Raw genomic sequence first — 19964 nt, forward strand, 5'->3', positions numbered from 1 at the left:
GAAGACTCTGAAGTAACAACCGAAAGGCCGCAAGAAGGTCTCCCCGGAGCCTTCTCTGCTCCAGACGGAACAGCCCCAACTCTCTCAGCCCGTCCTCACAGCAGAGGGGTTCCATCCCTCCGATCATTTCTGTGGCATTCCTCTGGCCCGTTCTGTGAGGCAGCAGCAGGAATGCAGGGAGCTCTGCCTGGGGACAGACAGACTCGGCTGGGAGCTGAGGCGTCAACAGGAGAGGACAGAACAACCTGGGAAACTGGCAGCTTTGTGGCGGGTGAACGTCTGCTCCAGACTTCATACCAACAAACAAGCAACAGCTAGTCAGGGATGTAAAAGCCAGGGCTAAGAAGGTAGAGTTGAGGCTCCTGAGAGAAAGGAAAAAGGCCGAGAGCAGGAGACGTCTGGAGAGCAGGCTTTGGCCTGCTGGGGGACTGGCTTGGAAGAATCCTGTGGGATACGGCCCTGCGGAGAAGCAGGGTGCGGAGGGCTGCTTGAGGATCTCCTCTTCACGCTCCACAATCGCCCGCCTTGACATTCAGAAAGGACGGCGTGGATGAGAAAGAAGCTGCTGACAAAACCCAAGCCTGAAGAGGAAGCACAGAGGAGGTGGAAGCTGGCTGCCTGCCAGCCTCAGGGGTTTTGTGTTTCCATACCGGAGACAGGCAGTTGTGTGTGCGTGTGCTTGTTTATGTGGGGGGGAACTGAGGGATGAGGAGATCCTGGGGCCGGCTTCTGGATAGAGGATGTAAAACCAGCTCCTGGAGGGATCCATTTTCTCTGTGTGTCTCTACAGGTCTATATTTCCCACTGACGTAGTCTGCCATACAGGCAGCGCACCGTACCAATACCCTCCCTGGTATTTTGGTGATGGTTGTCACGGTACTTCCTACTTGAGTCGGAAATTCTATTGAACTAGTACCTCCTTTAATTGTCTATCGTGGCCTGCAACTCCTCAGGTTATCTTGTGAGAGACAGCACCACCAGGGTGAGCCATCAGCATAGAAACATTGACAGCTGAGCAAATGGATCTTCATTCCAGGGCAATGGAGCTTCACTTCAGGGGAACCGTGAGAAACTCTGGGAGATGGCCAAGAGAAACCTCCAGAAGTTTACAAGGAGAAGTGTCCGGTCCTGCACTGAGGGGGAGGAAGGTGCATCAGAGCCCGCTGGGACCTAACGTGCTGAGCAGTGGTCCTGAGGAGAAGGTGCTGGGAACTGGAGTGGCCCCCCAAAGAAAAGTGTCCCCCTGCGTGCAGCTCCCCATTTTGGAGGAGTGGGGAGGAACTGGAGAGTGCCCAGAGGAGGTCTGCCCAGGTGTGGTTCAGCGTATAGTGCACATGCGCTGCGTGGGGAGGCTGAGGAATGTGGGCTTCTTTGCCCCTTTGGCCCCATGGTGGAGAGGCTCTGGGCAGGACAGGGGTTGCTCGAAGGACGGTTTCAGAGATGATGGGGCTTTTCTTCTTCGTGGGAGACCGCATGAGAAAGAAAGAATGCCAGAACTTGTAGCTTGGGAGGTTTAAACAGGAAACGGGAGAAAGAAACGTCACTCCAAGGGCAGTGCTGTGGAAAAGGCGGCCATCCAGAAAGAATGTGGATCAGCCCGTGGCTTTGTGTCTAAAGACATATCCCCGAAGGATGGCGAGACTTCAGAAAGCTTAGTGAGTTGCTCAGGCGAGAGCAAGGTGGAGAAGCAGGGGAGATGTCTGCAGCCTGCAGGGAACATGCCCAGGTGTGGAACACAATAGGACAGCCTGCGGTGGTTTCAACAGTGTGGGGCTGTTGAAATGTGAAAAGCCCCCAAGAGATCCAAGGTCTTAATCTCCGTGTCTGTGACTGTTACCTCTGCCACTGATGCCTATAAGGAGTACAAGAGCCTGATGGCCTCCTCGTCCCCACCTGGGAGCCTGGGAGGTGTCCTGCTGTCATTCTGCACGTGTCATTGCACCTCCCTTCCCACATCATCCGCATGGAAGAGCAACTTGGAAGACATCATCCTGATTATGGAACAGGTCATCCTGAGTGCCATTATGTGGCACATGAAGAACAACCAGGCGATCAGGCACAGTCAGCATGGGTTCATGAAAGGCAGGTCGTGCTTGACAATCCTGATCCCCTTCTAAAACAAGGTGACCCGCTGAGTGGATAAGGGAAAGGCTGTGGATGTTGTTTACCTGGAGTTTAGTAAAGCTTCTTGACACAGTTTCCCACAGCGTTCTCCTGGAGAAATTGGCTGCCCATGGCTTGGATGGGCGTACGCTTCGCTGGGTGAAAAACTGCTGGGACAGCCGGGCCCAATGAGTGGTGGTGAATGGAGCTCAATCCAGTGGGCGGCCGGTCACAAGTGGTGTTCCCCAGGGCTCAGTACGGGGGTCGATTCTCTTTAAAATCTTTATCAATGATCTGGACGATGGGATCGATTGCACCCTCAGTATGACACCAAGTTGGGTGTGAGTGTCGACCTGCCCAAGGGTAGGAAGGCAGGACAAGAGGAAACGGCATCAATTGCACCAGGGGACATTTAGATTGGACGTCAGGAAAATTTTTTACACTGAAAGGGTTATTAAGCATTGGAACAGGCTGCCCAGGGAAGTGGTGGAATCACCATCCCTGGAGGTATTTAAAATTAGACGGGTAGACGTAGTGCTTAGCGACATGGTTTAGTGATGGTTTTTGTCAGTGTTAGGTGGATGGTTGGACTGGATGATGTGAAAGGTCCCTTCTAACCTAAGCAATTCTATGATTCTGTGACCCCCCAGTTTCTCTAGGAGGCGGTCTGGGCTACCTTCTTCCTCCAGTACCCAACTTGCAGACATTCTGGTCTCTCTAGCGTCCAGTCCAGACTTAGGCCCTCAAAAATGACTTGCTCGCAGGTGTGTTTTACTCTCTGGTTTCTCTTGTTTGGTGTTTGCTTGTGATTAAACCACTACCATACACACCAATCTTAAGTGCACACCCGCCAGTCTCACCAGTTGCTGGTCCCCCAAAGTACAAAAGAACTTAGGACTTGTGGTTCCCACTCCGGTTGCTGGCACTTGAACCTCCATCTGTGCATAGAGCAGAGATCTCCCTTGCCCCACAAAGCTCTTGGAAAGGGAGGTATTAAGAAAACAGGGCAGGCTGCGGTGATCCGTTGCAGGGCACAGCCAGGGAAGTGTCCTGACCAGCCATCTGGTTACACATGACCATCTCCTTTCAGCCCTTTTCTCTCTATTTTCCCATGGTCGTTCGTCTACAAACCTTTGATCCTTTCCTAGACATCCCATGGCAAGTCTTGCACAGTCCCCAAATGCACTTTCTGGCGTCCCAACATGAGTCTCAGACCCCGAAAGAAAAAAAACCCTCTTCCGTTGGCAAGGTCACCGTGCAAGGCTCTCCCATTGGCTCACTTAACTAACTGAATTGATGCAACTATGCCAGGACTTTCTTGGAAGGATTTTTTTTCCTTTTGGGTTTTGAATTGTTCCTCTGAAAACATGGCAACTTCTGTCCTAGAAATGGCAATCCTTTCTTTTTTATGGAAGGGTTGGAGACTAGGTCAGGTGAAAATCCCTATATGGTGTATGTAGGTGTTTGAAGCCTTGTGCAGGAGGAGTTGGGCATATTAGAATCCAAGCATCATAGAATGGTTCAGGTTGGAAGGGACCTAAAAGATCATCTAGTCCAACCCCCTGCCGTGAGGTGGGACGTCTTTCACTAGTTCAGGCTGCTCCAAGCTCCTGACCTTGGACACGTCCAGGGATGGGGCATCCACAACTGCTCTGGGCAACCTGTTCCAAGGTCTCACCACGCTCATCATAAAGCATTTCTTCCTTATGGCCAACCTAAATATAACCTCTTCCAGTGTAAAGCCATTGCCCCTTGTTCTGCTATTAAAGGCCCTGGTAAAAAGTCTCACTCCATCTTTCTTGGCCTATGACCACTGTGATTTCATCTGCAAACACTGTGGAGAGAGCCCAGAGATCTCCCAAGACAGGGTTTGGAGGCCTCAAGCACTTGACCAGTATCTAGAGGCTGAGAGCCCTGGGCTCAGTGGTTTGGAGACTGGGGACGGTATAGGAGGAGCCTGAGCGTGCTGGAAGGGTGCTTTCAGAGCTGGTGGAGCTTTTCTTCCTAGTGGAAAACAGCCTGAGAAAGAAAGAACTCCCCAACATGCAGGTGGGGAGGTGCAGCCTGGCCACGAGGAGAAAGAAACGTCACTCCAAGGGCAGTGCTGTGGTGCAACACGCCACCCAGAAGGAGTCTGGATCAGCCCAAGGCTTTGTGTTTCAAGGAAGAGCCAGGGAGGATGGAGAGATCTCAGCAAAGGAAGGTGACAGCAAGATGGGGCAGCCGGGTGGATGACTGCAGCCTGCAGGGAAAGAGGCAGAGGTGATGGGACACCGTAGGACAGCCTGTGGTGGAGAAGATAGAGGGATGTGGCAAAGCTGGAAGTCCCCTAACAGAGCCAGCCTCTTCATGTCTTGGGCTACGGCTGTTGTCTCTGCCACTGATGCCTCTGAGACAACCAGTCCTTCCAGCACTGGGGTCTCGTTGCCTCCTTGTCCATACTCAGGAGCCTGGGAGGTGTCGTACCATAGTCCTGCCCTTGGCATTGCACATCTCCACATCCCACTGTCCCAGGAAGAGCCCTGAGGAAGGAGTGAGGGAGAGGATCTCCCTTCCTGGGGGCTGGGGGTCAGGCCTTGGCCCTTTGGGCGATGGAGTCAGGGCTTGGCCCTTTGCATTAATGAAACACATCCACGTTTACCCAGCATCAGAGTCACCTTCAACTTGCTTTTCCCGACCTGCCATCGCTGCCTCCAGTTTTCTGCTGTAACCGGACCCTGGGGGCAATTCCTCAGTGGTGTCCCTCAGTGGGACCCATCAACACCACAAGAAACTTTGGAGTTTGAACCCGACTTTGACTCCTTGAGAGGTTCCTTCAACTTCCTCGCAGCGTCGGAGGTTCACGGACTGGGCCTCGAACCCACCAGAGGGGTCATTAAAACTCCTTGGGCTGGTCCTCTGCGTCTGAGCTGGGCTGGGCTCCTGGGATGGAGGGAGCTCACGGCAAGCGGGCAGCGCTGCAGAGAGACAGCTCTGCCCAGGAGCAGCTCCTCTGCCAAGCGCAGCAGGGCTGAGGGCACTGCCAGGGTGTCGCAGGGAGATGAGCAAGGCAGAGAGAGAGCTTGAAGGTGTCAGGATTGGGAGGACGACTGAGAGCTCACTGGAGGAGAAATCTTTGCAGCCCTTGACAGGGTAAGTCTGCGGGTGCAGGGCACTGCAGGCGGAGTTGCTGGAGGCATCTCCTAAAGCTGGCACAGCCACAGCTTACGGGATCTGTACATGTGGGAGCTCTTGTCAGGCACTTTGAATAGCTGTGAAGGTGGGTGTGCAGCCAGGGGTGCCCAGGGCTGTCCTTCAGAGCAGGCTCCCTGCACCCCAGGGGTCTGTGTGCCGGGGCAGGGACTCCGCCACCTGCCAGGGTCAGCTCTCAGCCTGCCTGGGAAGCCCACCACATCACTGTGGGGAGAAGTTCTGCATGGAAGGAGCATCCCCCGGCGGGGCAAGGTCCTGCTGCTGAGAGGGTTCTGCGTGGCTGAGGGCTGCTCACAGCTGCAGATCACTGCAGGACATTCCCTGAAGACTTCCAGAAGCACAGCAAGGAGGGGGCCAATGGTGATGATTTTTGGTCTGGTGTCTTCTAACATCTCATTGGATTCTTTTCCAGCCTAAAGGTTTCAGCAAATCCAGCACCTCATGCTAAGTAGAGCTAAGCAAGCAGCACAAATCACACCGAATGATAATCCTAAATCATTTATTCTACTTAAAACGTATGTATTTATGCTGAACAATTAATATCCCGCAAGGAGAAGGAAGGAGCACAGGGTCTCCCCGCCCTGCTCAGCCCTGGGCAGCCCCAGCATGACGTCAGAGGTGACACCACTGTGAGGTCACAGCTGGCTGCCTGCACAGCGCTGTGGCGTGTGGGGCAGGAGCCCACAGTTGCCCTGTGGCTGCGGCCCTGGACAGGCTCCTGCTGGCTGCGGCGAGAGGCTGCTGCTGGAGCTGGTTTTGGGGACAGGACACGCTGCTGGGGCTCAGCGGGGAGCCTGCCTTTGCCCGAGATGGCGAGGAGAAAGGCCCCCCAGACAAGACGCCCAGGGGCCTCCAAAGGCTCCTTGGGGACCAAGGGAAACCAACGGCCGGCAGGGTGAGAACGGGGCTGCGCTGCCGGGCGGGCTTCCCGGGGCGGGGGACTGCTGCTGCCAGCTCGCCTCCTCTTCTCCCGGGGCAGGCCTGTCCCGCAAAGGGTGGGGAAAGGAGGGGGACCCCAGCCCTGCTGCCCGCTCTCGCTGCTGCTGGGACAGCCCTTCCTCTGGCAGGGGCCTCCGCTCAGGCTACTCCTCCCCGCCTCAGCTCCCGCGGCCTGGGGACGGTGGGCAGCCGGCATTTGTCTTTGTCCTCCCACAGGGACCCGAGCGCTGGCGTGGAGCTGGTGATGCGCCCTTCACCTGCCGGCTCAGCCGCTCAAGGGCCTGCCGAGGGGCGCGACAAGGCCACAGAAATCGCAAGTAAGCTCAGCACTGCTGCTTGCTCCAAAGTCCTCCGGGGTGAACGTGGAGAGCTGCGCTGTGCCAGAGCTCGGGCCAGTTGTCACAAGTGGCAGGAGAATCGTAGAATCATAGAATTGCCTAGGTTGGAAGGGACCTTTCAGACCATCTAGTCCAACCATCAACCTAACTATGACAAAATTCATCACTAAGCACTATGTCTACGTGTCTTTTAAACACCTCCAGGGATGGTGCCTCAACCACTCCCCTGAGCAGCCTGTTCCAATGCTTAATAACCCCTTCTGTGTAAAAATTTTTCCTAATGTCCAGTTTAAACCTCCCTTGGCACAACTTGATGCCGTTTCCTCTTGTCCTATGGCCTGTTACTTGGGAGAAGAGACCGACCCCCACCTCTCTACACCCTCCTTTCAGGGAGTTGCAGAGAGCGAGGTCTCCCCTCAGCCTCCTTTTCTCCAGGCTAAACAGCCCCAGCTCCCTCAGCCGCCCCTCACAAGACTTGTGCTCCAGACCCCTCACCGGCTCCGTTGCCCTTCTCTGTGCCTCAATGTCTTTTTTGTGGGGAGGGGCCCAAAACTGGCCACAGCACTTGAGGTGGGGCCTCACCAGTGCTGAGTACAGGGGAATGTTCACTGCCCTAGTCGTACTCACCACACTGCTCCTGATACAGGCCAGGATGCTGTTGTCCTTCTTGGCCACCTGGGCACACTGCTGGCTCATAGTCAGCCGTCTGTCGACCAACACCCCCAGGTCCTTTTTTGCCGGGCAGCTTTCGAGCCACTCCTCCCCAGGCCTGTAGTGCTGCATGGGGTTGTTGTGACCCAAGTGCAGGACCTGGCACTTGGCCTTGTTGAACCTCATGCCATTGGCCTTCAGCCCATCGATCCAGCCTGTCCAGATCCCTCTGCAACGCCTTTCTACCCTCAAGCAGGTCGACACTCCCCCCCAACTTGGTGTCACCTGCAAACTTAGTGAGGGTGCATTCCATCCCCTTGTCCAGTGTAGGCTGCCCTGCTCTTTGCCCCGGGGAGGGCGTGCCTGGGACTCGGTGCCCACCTCCCCACAGGGAGCTGAAATATGCCTGGCTGGGCATCCTAGAGAAGAGATCTCAAGGGGCAGGCTTAACTTTTCTCTGGTTTCTTTGCCCAGGGACGGTCTTCAGCCTTCCTTGCCTTCTGGCTGTTGCCCTGGTCTCTCTGTGGAGACATCTGCTGAGCATGTGCCTCTTGGCCGCGTACGTACGACATGTTTCTGCTGCGGATGGGGGGTAGAACGGGGGTGTCTGAGGGCCGGTGCCAGCAAAGGGCAGAGCAGAGGGTGCTCCCCAGCCAGCAGCCCGGGGCTCCCAGTGGGGCGCCTCAGCTTGGGCGCTGCTCGTGCTGTGGCCATTCTCAGGGGAGCCAAGAGCAAAGCCCCTCGGCAGCCATTTGCTGCAGCCCCAAGCTTTGGCTGCGGCAGGACAAACTGCCCCGTAGCCAGACGCTCGGGTGCAGAGCCAAGCCTCCACAGGGCAAGGGTTTTCCCCAGCTCAGGCGAGAGACCACGCCGGTCTGTGGAGGCCTCTGGGAGGAAAGGCGGACAAGGCTCCTGCGCTTCCCAGCTCTGCGGGAAAACACTTGCCCTAAGAGGGATGTGTGTGATGGCAAGGGAGAACAGGCCTGCCTCCTCAGCCAGAGGGAGAGCAAGGTCCGCACCAGAAAGACTGCTGGAAAGCACTCTTCGTGTGCTCGACGTCTTTGCTTCCTGGGATGATCTTCCTGGAGACCTTCCTTTGGGGAAGAGCTGCCGGCAGCGTTGAACGATGTGGACAGAAATCGTGTTCCTGCTGGACGCTGCTCTGTCAGTTCTCTGTCAGCAGCAGGCTTCCAAAACGGTGTCTGTTTGGCCTGAAAAGGGAAATCTGCCTGTGAAGGGGTTTGTCCAAGGCTTGGATCATGACAGCACCAGGACTCCCTCTTTTTCAGGCAAAAGATGGCCCTGCAGAAGAAGGCGTTCTTGCAAGTCTTCTTGTTGCTCCCCCTGGCTCTTGGTGAGTTTTCATGAGCAACCATCTGAGAGCGACAGCCTGGTTGGGCTGGACGCCACCTTTCCTTTTGGGCCAGTACGTGCGGAAACTCCCGTGGCCCAAGTGCTTCCCAAGCAAGTCCTTGAGTGGGACTGCCTTCTGGGCTCCCAGTAAGACTGGTAGCCTCCCAGTCACACTGCTGCCCTGCCTACCGGACCACAGGGCTCACTTAGTCGGCACCTCTGCGAGAGACGGGGGTAGCTCTTTGCAAGCCTGACCTGGGGATTCCCAGAGGGCAGGGGCCATGCAGGGGGACCGATGGAGAGGTACCTCTCCTCGCCCAGCAGCCTGGTCTCGGTGCTCACTGGGGCAGTGAGGGGAAATGGGGAATAGCTCTGGGGCACCGAGCACACCTGAAGATCACGGCTGCGCAGTCCGCTCAAGCCCGGGCTGATGGCCCCCGGTCAGAGGTGTGTCCTCTCCCTGCACCCCACGTCCCCCGCCTCCTCAGCTCACCTGCTGCCCCAGCCCCAAGGCAACAGGGACAGACAACGCCACTGCAGGCATCGCCAGCACCCCCAGTAAAATAACTGTCTCTTGCTGATGTGAATTGCAGCTGCTGTTTACTGCGGGACCTCGCTGCCAGGCCTGAAGCCCCTGTGGTAAGCGATGTTTCCTGAGCTGGAATTGGGTCTGTGCAGAAGGGTCAGACGACCTCGTGTCCCTGCACCCATTTGCCTGAGAGCCGGGGCTCCCGCACGGCCCTTCCTGCCTTTGCCTCTTGCGCCAGCTGGTGCGGAAGGGAAGCGCTGGCAAAGCAGGGAACGCACGTGTGTCTCTCCTCCTTGCTGAGCTCAGAGGCTCCCAGTGGGGTGGGCAGCTCTCTGACAACATCTGCTTTCCTGGTTCCTGCAGGAACTGCCCGGTTTTAATGGCGCAGCAAACTGAAAAGATGCAGCTAATGCTGGAGGAGGTGGCTCGGCTGAGGGCAGAGATCAGCAGCGTGAAGCAGGTGCTGCGGCGTGTTGGGGAAGGAGGCTTGGCTGGGCAGAAGCCCTTGGGGCTGTGGGTGTGTGGGACTGCTGACTGCAGTCAGCCAGCCTTTGCCCCAGGGGCCTCCTGGGCTGCACAGGCCCTTCTCCGGCCCCACTTTCACCGGCCGCTTCAGGCAGCGCAGGACTCCCTTGGCACGCCAGCACCTCTGGCTGCTCTGGCTAGGCTCCTCAGGCAGGGGTGGGACCCAGGCACGCTCACGGGGGGCCAGCCATCGCTGGCAGGGCTTGAGTCCACCTTCCACCTGCCCTGGAGAGTGTGGAGGATGGGGACAAGGGTGTGGGGACCCTCATCAACCCACCTCGGGGCCGTGGCCATGGCTGTGGGCACAGACACTGTTCCTCAGTCCTGCAGCTCCGTGGAGAGGGTTTGCCTTGCCTTTCTGACAGTGGCCCTTTGCCGCTCCGGGCGCTAGTAGCCACGCTGAACGTTGATGTGCTCCTTTTCTCTGTTTGTTTATGGCGTTCCCAGGAAGTCGAGGAAATGAAGCAGGCAGCATCTGAGAGGGCTTTGGAAGCCTACGTGGAGATGTCTGACTGGGCCCTGCAAAGCTCTGGTATGGACACAAGCAGCCCCGTCTCCTTGCCCTGCGCTTGTCTGCAGCCCTCCCCAAAGGCGCCTGCGCTCCAGGCGCTGCTCTCCAAAGTGGGGGAGCTGAAATGCTTGGGGGGTCCCAGGGCAAGGCTGTGGCAGAGCAGCTCTCTCAGAGTCCCTCCCAACCCTGCCCTCGGCATCCTCACGCTGCCTCTGGCGCTGCCCCCGCACGTGTTCCTGTGCGGACGGAGGGGCTCTCTTCCTCTCCTCAGCATTGGAAAAGGAGATGGCCGGGCCGTCCTTGGCTGCCCACGCAGCAAGCCCTCAGCTTGGGTCTGCTGCCATTCACATGGGCACCGTCTGTCTCCCAGAACCCTCAGACCTTCTCCTGCTGGCGCTGGGAGTGCAGCAGTCACCAGGCACGTGGCCGCCCTCATTCCCCTGCGCGGCTGGGCAGCTGGGCAGCCCACCAGCCTGGGACGAGGACAGGACTGACAGAGGCGCAGCTGGCCGGCGGTGTCAGAAATAGTGTCTGAGCACCAAGCCCTCCTCGTCTGTGGCCTCTTGCAGTCGTCTGCTTTCCCTTCCCTGCAGGTGCCAGCATTGACCTGCAGAGAACTTCGGAGACCTACACCTGCAAAAACGACTGGTTCTGGAGGTTTATTGAGTTCTTTTGCACTCCCCGCGGTCCCGATCGCATTTTGCAGGTATTGTAGCAGAAATCGAGAGGGAATTCTTTCCTTTCTTCCTGTGAAGTTGGAGACTGACCTCAGGGCTCTCCCTTCGGTCCAGTGTTGCGCCGTCTTGGGGGTGGGAGGCGAGAGGTGGGGGGTGCCCTGCAGAGCCCCTGGGCAGGGATGTGTTTCTGCAAGGCCCTGACTAGAATGGTTTCGTAACCGCTGTTCTCCTCTGCTCCATAATACTGACAGCCCTGGCAAAGGTCGGTCAGGGAAGGAGGCCTCCTGCTTCTGTCCACTTCCTCACACACACCTCATTTTCAAGCTGAAATAGACCCCACAGACACACCGGTGCCTACGCTTCAAGCTACGTGGGCAGTTGTCTTGGCCCCAACACTCTCTCATGCTTCATTGCTCTGGCTTTCTGGTTGCAGCCGGATGTTTCCCCAGGAAACTGCTGGGCTTTCCCAGGGCATCAGGGCCAGGTGGTCATCAGGTTGCCAGCGCGAGTCCACCTGACTGCCATCACTGTGCAGCACATCTCCAAAGAAGTCTCTCCATCTGGGACCGTCACCAGCGCCCCCAGGGACATCGCTGTCTTTGTAAGTCTCTGCTGGGTGCTTCTGGTGCGGATCTGGTCCTGGGGGAAAGCCATGACAGGGTCTTCCTTGCTTTTGTGCCTCCTCTGAGGTTGGAGTCCCGGTCTCCTGAGCACTGCAGGGCCCTGGTGAGGCTCTAGGAGTCTCCTCCTAAGGGCTCTAGAGGTCTCCTCCCTCTTAAGACTTGTTCTGGCCAAGCAGCTCAGGGTTCTTGACTAAAACTCAAGCGGAGCCTGAGCTCCACCGTAACCAGTGCTAGACTAGGGCTAGAGCCCCAGGGGAGGGTGGGTAGGTAACAGGGCTGACCCAGCACCTACGTTCCCTCTTTGTCGGGACGAGTCTGAGCTGCTCTCCTTGTGCTTTGCCCCACAGGGAGTGGATGTGGACGGAGAAGAGGAAACTCTCCTGGTGACCTTCATGTACGATGTGGCAAAAGAGGCCATTCAGACCTTCCCTCTGAAGGTGCGATGCACGCACGGTGTTGGGGGAAGATGCCAGGGAGCAAAGCAGGTTTGCCTGCAGGGCCATGGCAGGAGGAGCGTGAATGCTTTCTCCCTGGGCAGAGGGGGCCTGGGTCACCGCCAGGAGAGAGCTGGTGGGGTTGGGAGGGCTGAGTGGCACGCGGTGGTGCTAGCAAAAGGACAGTGAGGGCAAGGTCAGGCCCGTGGGAGCATGAGTCCCAAGAGATCCCTGGCTGCCTTCAGCAGAGCCCGCTGCACACGCAGCCACTGCACCCGAGCAACGTCTTTGTGCCATGGAGAAACCGAGACGCCCGCTGGAGAAAGCCGTCGGGCAGCGCCCTGGCTCCATCCCGTGGCCTGCTGGCAGGCTGGACGGTGTCCTCTCCTCCCAGCATAGCATGCCCCTTCTCTCCCGCTGCTCTCACGCCTGCCTGCAGGAAAGCGGGCAGAGCAGACAGCGGGAGCTCGGGGGGGTGTCACACCAGCTGCCCCACGCAAAGGAGCACCTCCCCGGCCTCTCTGCCGGCACAGAGCGAGGCGCAGAGGGAAGGGGCAGAGGGGAGGGAGGCTGAGCCCCAGCCGGGCCCATGCAGAGGGTGCCAGGTGCCTTCCCCCTCCCCGTGTCCCCAGCCTCCCCAGCACCCCGCTACCAGAGCCAGCCTCAGGTTTCCACAGCCGCTCCCACCCACTGTCAGGAGCTTGTTCCTGAGCAGGAGCAGGGCTGGTGGGGGGAGATACCTTGACTGCATTGTGGCTCTTAACACCTCCGATTCCTCTTCGCTCTTTTCCTCGCAGAACGCCCCGCATCCCAGAGCCTTCTCCTATCTCAAACTCCTTGTGAAGAGCAACTGGGGAAAACCAAAGTACACATGCATTTACCGAGTGCAGGTTCATGGGAAGATGGCAAAACCAAACAGCCTCAACTGAAACCAGAGACAGAAAAAGGACAAACATAAAAAAGAAGAAAAAGAATAATGTTGCTGCGACTCAGATTGGTGTAGAAGATTTGTCTCCTAAGTTGGGTGCACAATAAGGTCCATTGCAGGGAGGGCAGTCGTGGGAAAGCAACAGAAGATCGGCGAGGAGGATTGTTAATACGCTCAAGTGACTCACAGCTGGGTGCTGGAAAACACATATATCACACTAATTGTTATTCAGTCTCGGACGCTTGCAAGAAAAACACTTGCACTTCGATAACATAAACCTGTGATGGACTCAGGGACACCTTATCCAGCCACTTGAGAATCCTGGCCTGGTGCTGAAGAAGATCAAAGTACAGTGGGAAAACGATGCCTCTTTGAACCCTTTAAATGCCAGGCAGAACAGGGAGTCCGTGCGTGCTCTTGCTCACAAGGACTCTCTCGCTGCCAAGGGCTCTTGCTAACAAGGACTCTCTCTCACTCCACGGTGCCCGCAGTCCCTGCTTCCGTGCCTCTGCCCGGGTGTTGCTTCGGAGATTCCCTGGTCTGTGAGGTATCGAGAAGAAACTTGTTCTTTGCCTTTCATCCGTGGTTTTGTGGTTGTTCCTGCGTCCTGCCCGCATCGGCTCACACAGCGGGGTTACAACCAGGGACTGAGTCTGGTAAATAGGTAAACGTAGCTCCTTGTGAAGAACAAACAGCGAAGAATACCACATCCCCGAAGAGACTGGAGGGACCGATAACAAGCTCGCAAAATAAATGGGGGAGTTGCAAAAGCTGCTGCATTTATCTTCCCCAGTCCACACAAAGAGATTCCTCTATTATCAGCTCAAACCAGCCACCGTACACCACTAGGAACCACCCAAGACCTACCGTGAAGCCCCTAACAGAGTTAATGTGCATGTGCCAAGGGGATGTGAATATGGAGATGAGTTCTGGAAATGTAATGAACGTGGCAATGAGTGCTGAGACATGTAACGACCACGCATATTCTGTATGGATGTAAGTCTCTGTGAATCTCACATTCAGTGGACATGTCAGGTGGAGAGATCCCCCACGTCCCCGGTGCTGAATAAAAGAATGCCTGCTTCTTAAGACTACATCGGTGTTAAGAAGTTCATTCCCGATTTCGGTGACGGTTTCTGGCGACCCAGATGGGACTCTGCCTCTGAATCTCGACAGATCCTTGGAATTGCAGGGCCTCCATCCGGCACCGAGGGATTCTCAGGGAGAACCTCCGATCCCCGGACCAAAGAGCTCCGAGCAAGGCCCCTGGAAAGGTGAAGGCATTCTTTTCTTTAAGGGATATTAAGGGTTGCCTGTCCATAAGGCGAGGCATAAGCCTCGCAGGGTTGGGCTGTAAAGGTACCTAAGGGAAGGAGTTGGTCTCACTGGATGAAAGCCTGTGAGAAACGCGGCTGATAAGCGTAAAGGTATTGTCCTCAACACCAGGCGGGGAAGGGCCGCACCAAGAGCAAAGGTCTGGTATAAAAGGTTCAGGCCCTAAGGTTTTGTTATTTTGTCTTGTGTAATAAGTGCTATGTTCAGTTGTCATTTTCTTTGTGTTTTGTGTTGTTCGTTCTACTAGTACTATCCTATAATGGGTAGCAAGCCCTTGGCGGAAGGGGGAATTTTGAAAAAGTCTCCTTTAGGTTGTATACTCCTTTAGGTTGTATACTGAAGCGTTGGAAACAAATAGGAGGGGACCCGCTCACGAGAAAGCAGCTGATTGAATATTGTAACAATTGGTGGCCGTTATGTACTTCAGAAGATCAAGAAAAATGGACAAGAAATGGGACTTTAAAATAGAATACAATTTTACAGCTTATGTTATTTTGTAGCAGGGAAAACAAATGGGATGTATGTAGATTTGTTTTTCACTTTAAGAAACCACCCAGAGTGGCAGAAGGATTGTGGGCGATAACCAGATATCAGAGACGGTTATTCGGAATGAGACATGCTACGCCAAAAGCCATTAATTGGTCAAAATTGTATGAGGTTAAACAAGAACCAAATGAATCGCCACCTGCATTTATGGAACGAGTAAAGAATACTGCTAGGAAATACACGAACGTGGACCCCGAGAAGTCGGAGGAGGCTGGGCAATTGGCCTCTATTTTTATGGGACAATCTGCCCCGGATGTACAAAAGAAACTCCAAAAGTTAGAAGGAGAAGATTCGAGGGACTTGGGAACATTGGTGTAAGTAGCTTGGACCATCTAGAATAACAGAGAAAAGGAGAGGGAGAATCAAAGAGAAGGGAGATTAATTGCCGCATTGACGGGAGTTGCTCCGGGAAGAATGAACGGGGCCCGGGGAAGTAGAGGAGGCTACAGAAGAGTTGGGAAGGAACTCGTTTAGCAGAAGCTCAGTGCGCGATCTGCAAAGAGCGAGGACATTGGAAAAACGCGTGCCCTAGAGTCAGTAACCAAGGCTCGATCCTGCAGCCTGTCAAGGTGATGGCTTTAGGTGATGGTTTAGGGAAGCGTTGCAAAACAGGTAGTAATAAGTCACCTACGTAAACAAATCAATAGCAGGCATGCATCGAGGATTGCTGAAGAGGAAAGTTCATCTGGAGGGCAACTGACGGAGAGGAAGATACGACCACCAGATGAAGTAAACGACCACCAGAACGACTGTGATTCGCGAAATGACTTGCCTCATGATTGTGCAATTGGTTCTGGGAGGGGGCGTGCTTATGTTAATGATTTAGGGAAAACAAATGAATACGTAACAATTTTGTAAATATAAATGGCTCAAAATAAGATCATTGTGGGAGCACTTATGGTGGAAAATCCCCAGTGCGACCGCAGCGCTGCTAATAAAGAATACCTGCTCTACAGGACCATCTGCTGTTGAGTTTATTTCTTTGCTTCAGCTCGTCTCTGTAATCCTGAAAGCTGAAAATATTATAACCATCTGATTTAGGTGAGACCCCCAAAGAGTGACCTTTGGAAGTCTCAAAGAGGGGAACTGTTACACCCAGGGACTGAGCGTCTGGTCAATGGTACTCGACTCCTCCCTGAGGAGGGGTTCAGAAAGCCCGGGGGGTCCTTTCTGAGCCCCGGGACCCAACGGGAAGGTCTCCCTGACGGCTGGTCTGACCCCGGCCCCTGTGCAGTAAATAACCAAGTGTGCCCTTCCAGCGCGTCACAGAGTCATGGAATGTGTTGGGTTGGAAGGGACCCTTAAAGGCCATCTCGTCCAACCCCCGGCAGTGAGCAGGGACGTCTTCAACTAGATCAGGTTGCTCAGAGCCTCATCCAGCCTGGCCTTGGATGTCTCCAGGGATGGGGCCTCCACCCTCTCTCTGGGCAACCTGGGCCGGTGTCTCACCACCCTCAGTGTAAAGAGCTTCTTCCTAATGTCTGATCTAAACCTGCCCTGCTCTAGTTTAAAGCCATTGCCCCTCGTGCTGTGGCTCTGTGCCCTCGCAAACAGCTCCTCCAGCTCTCCTGGAGCCCCTTCAGGGACTGGAAGGGGCTCTAAGGTCTCCCCGGGGCCTTCTCTTCTCCAGGCTGAACCCCCCCAGCTCTCTCAGCCTGTCCCCACAGCAGAGGGGCTCCCGCCCTCGGATCACCTCCGCGGCCTGTCTCGTAAAGCGCTGCCACATTCACCGCTGACTTTGTTAAATCGCTGGTTTATGTTAATAAATATTTCCCCACTTCTCTCCCACAAGTGAAGCCAATGGCTGCGCGCGCCACAAATTGGCCCTTGGTGCCGGGCTCCTGAAATGCCCCTAATGCTGCCACCACTCCCGGAACGCTCCCAGTGGCCACTCCTGTGCTAAAGCGCCACCGCGCAGGGAGCGGGGCGCGGCGGGGAGGAGTTGGTGGGATCGGCGGTGTGTGTTTGGGAGACCCCGCTTTCTGCCCCCAGTGGAGGGCGCGGGGCTGGGGCAGCCGGCAGTGTGGGGCCTGCGAGGCTGCCTGCGCCCGGCCGGTGCCACTTCTGCCGGGACGAGCCCAAATTCGGGGGTCAGCAGCATCAGAAGCTCCGCTGGAGGCAGCGCCTGTGCTGGAGCCATGGTGGGTGCACTCCTGCTCTCACCAAACTAGCTTGTTCTGGCATCTCTCCCCATCTACTCTCCTCAAGGATACAACATCCCAAGACTTCCTTGTATCCAACTAAGCCCAGCAGATGTCTAACCCATCCGCTTACAAAGCGTTTCAAACTTAGCTACATTATTCCAGTAAGGAGGAACCAGATGTTCTTTTCAACTGGGTATCAGTAAGGCCTGAGGGGCTTTCCACCCCAGCCTTTTGTGCTGTTCAAGGCTACTGTATCACCAGCGACGGTATCACCCTGGCAGCAGCCATTGGCACCTGCTGTTCTGTAACCTTCAGCAGTCCCACCACAGAAGGGTCAGCTGAAAGACCGGGTAAGGCAGACAGCTGTGTAATGTCCTCAGTCCCTCCAGCTGCTATACCAACAGCCCACCGATACGCTTTCGGGTCTTTGAAATACCCTCTCTTGAGCAAGTCTACGCCAAGGATGCACGGAGCGTCTGGGCCACTCACAATGGAGCGCTTCCGCCATTTATTCCCAGTTCGGCTCACTTTGGCCGAAGTACAGTCAGTTCTTGAGACCTGTCACACCAGAATCAGCAACAGATTTTGTCCCTTTATGAGTCAATGGCAATAGGGTACACTGTGCACCGCTGTCCACCATGTCTTTATGCTTTTGTGGCTCTAATACACGAGGACATCGAATCCACACAGCCCAATAAACTCGGTTATCCCTCTCCCCCTCCTGGCTGGAGGCAGGGCACCTCTAATGTTGAGGACAACATCTACAGTTAGCAGATGAGTTCCGACCCGGACCAGAGAACTGCGCCCTGGGCACTGGAGCAGCCACCCTCCTGGAAGAATTCTTTCTTCTCTCTGTTTTACCTTGCAACTAGTGCCTGTAGGGCCAAGGTAGGTCCTTCATCCCACTTACTCAGGTCCTCTCCATAGGCACCGAGGTAAAACCACAAGGTGTCTCGTAGTGTCTTCTTTTCCTTCCAAGTCGGTCTCGTAGGAGGGCATCTTCTCCTAATGGCTGCGACATGGGTCCATGCAGGGGAAAAGCGGGATGTTTCTTCCATCCTAGACAGTTTCTCAAACAGTGTCTCCTTTTTCTCAATCATCTTCTCAGTTTTATCAGCTTCCCCGCTGCTGAGCCGGCCGGGGGCGGCGGCCAGGGAGTGGGGCTGCCGAGGGCAGCAGGGCAGTGCGCGCTGCGGGGCTGAGCGGCACGCGCTCCCTGCCCGGCTGCGGCCCGAGGGCCCTGGGACAGGCGCCCCAGGAAGGACGGGTTTGGGGGTGGATGGAGAGGGCCAGAGGGGCTGGAGACCGTCCAGCAGCAGCCTCAGCAGCATCCTCAGCAGGTCGGCCAGGAGGCTGGGCTCACAGGACAGCGTGTTCCACGTGGCCCTGGCAGTGCTGCAGAGCCAGAGCACACTGTCAGCAGGGCCACCTCGGCCACCACCCCTTCTGCCTGGGCAGGCCCCGGAGGTCCTGAGCTGCCCCTGAGGCTGACGGGCCACGTACTTGTCACAGGGCCGGGAAACCCTCAGCAGGCCAGTGACCACCTCATAACTGTCGATGTCGGCCAGCCAGGGAAGGGTGAACGTCAGGATGTCCTGGAGCAGCATCCTGCTGACGCAGACCAGGTGCCTATCGATGACCTCCACGAGGTCGTTGACCTACTGGAGACAGCGGGCTGGAGCACAGCTACGGCCCCTGCTGACACCAAGAGCTGCTGCCCTCCTGCTGCCCTTTGCTGGCCTCAAGGGATGCCCGTCAGGTGCTGCAAGCCCTGGCCTCGGGGCGGGGGGAACGGCCCCCGCAGGGCACGCGCACAGGGCAACCCGGCTGCACACTGCCTACCCCGTATAGCTCTGAGCACGAACCTCTCAAGACCAGCTCCAGCACCCTGCCAACCAGCAGGGTGTCAGAGACCCTTGGGTCTGCCATGTTTTTCAAGATGGCAAGGACAAAGTCGTTCATCTCAGACGGGAAGAAGGGGCTCCCAAGTAGCTGAGGGAGAGAGGGAGGGAAAAAGCGTCACACTGAGCGCCCTGGCTGCAGGGACCGTGAGCTCTGCCGGCAACCAGAGCTCGCCGGTGGCCAGAATGGCCAGAGCTGCTGTGCTGACGCTGGGCTAAAGCCTTGGACTACTCCCTGCAGAGAGGTGGTGGCTCCCCGCAGCCTGATGGGCGGGAGGCCGTGCCATCCCCCGCCGCGGCTGATGGGCTGGTTCATCCCAAGCCTCCCGCCAGCCCCACGGCCAAGTAGCTGAGGGAGAGAGGGAGGGAAAAGGTGTCGCACTGAGTGCTCTGGCATGGGTAGCGCTGGCTCTGCCCCATCGAGAAGAGATACCATTTGCCTCGCCCTAAAAGAACGGCCCCATTCTCTCTGTCCCCGAAACAGCCTTCTTCGCCTTTGTTATTCAGGAGAGAACTGAAACTTTCTCTTAGAAATGTAGGTCTTTCTTCAGGAAAGATGCAATGTGTCCGGGAGGACTCCAAAGGACAACCATTTTACAGAAGTAAGATGTTCCACCCGTCGTCTTTTCATTTTTTGCTTCTTCCTGTTCTGCTCGTGGCTTTAGGCCGACACGCCTGTACGCAGGGAGGTCAAAGGCCTGGCAGGGGAATGGCCGCCCGCAGCCAAGGCAGACCGTCAGCCCCCGCCCGGACCTAACAGCGCAACCCCCGTCTTTCTGCTCGGGGCCGGCGCCGGGCGGTGCCGTGAGCGGAGCGGGCGGGGCCGGGCCTGGCGGCGGGAAGGGCCTCCCCTCAGGGAACGGCGGGCCCGCGGAGCGTTCTGGGAGCCGTAGTCTCCCCGGGGCCGTAGGCCGGGCGCCATCTTGTGCGCGGCGGCAGGCCCGGCGGCGCGGCTCCCACGCCAGCCCGCACCGGCGGTAGGGAGCGGCAGCATTCCCGGGGGGAGCGGGCGCTGTTCCCCGTCACCTGTCGGGACCGGGTGCCTGGGCGGCGGAGACCCTCCCGCCATGGCGACGCCCGCACGCCCAGCTCCTCCTCGACCTTCCTCCCGTCATGCACCGCGCGTCTCCGCCTGTTCCGGCCCAGCGCCGCGCGGTGATTGGCCTCTCGGGCGTCCTACCCGGAAGCGGGCGCCGCGGCAAGAGATTTGAACGGCAGCGGCCGCCCCGGGAGGC

The 19964-nt window shown here is 56.7% G+C and overlaps 1 protein-coding gene across 1 annotated transcript; it reads left to right on the forward strand.

Annotated features, from left to right (window-relative positions):
- Positions 1–5652: 5652 nt before the first annotated feature.
- On the forward strand, positions 5653–13123 carry LOC141734536 (sperm-associated antigen 4 protein-like). The gene is made up of 9 exons (XM_074566393.1): positions 5653–6190; positions 6451–6551; positions 7698–7782; positions 8513–8577; positions 10078–10162; positions 10735–10847; positions 11252–11419; positions 11789–11878; positions 12673–13123. Exons 5-9 carry the CDS (start codon positions 10090–10092, stop codon positions 12802–12804), a joined length of 576 nt encoding a protein of 191 aa, XP_074422494.1. The 5' UTR covers positions 5653–6190; positions 6451–6551; positions 7698–7782; positions 8513–8577; positions 10078–10089; the 3' UTR covers positions 12805–13123.
- The last annotated feature ends 6841 nt before the right edge of the window (positions 13124–19964 follow it).

This window comes from Larus michahellis, chromosome 24, assembly GCF_964199755.1.
Source record: "Larus michahellis chromosome 24, bLarMic1.1, whole genome shotgun sequence".
In the NCBI taxonomy this organism is placed as follows: domain Eukaryota; kingdom Metazoa; phylum Chordata; class Aves; order Charadriiformes; family Laridae; genus Larus; species Larus michahellis.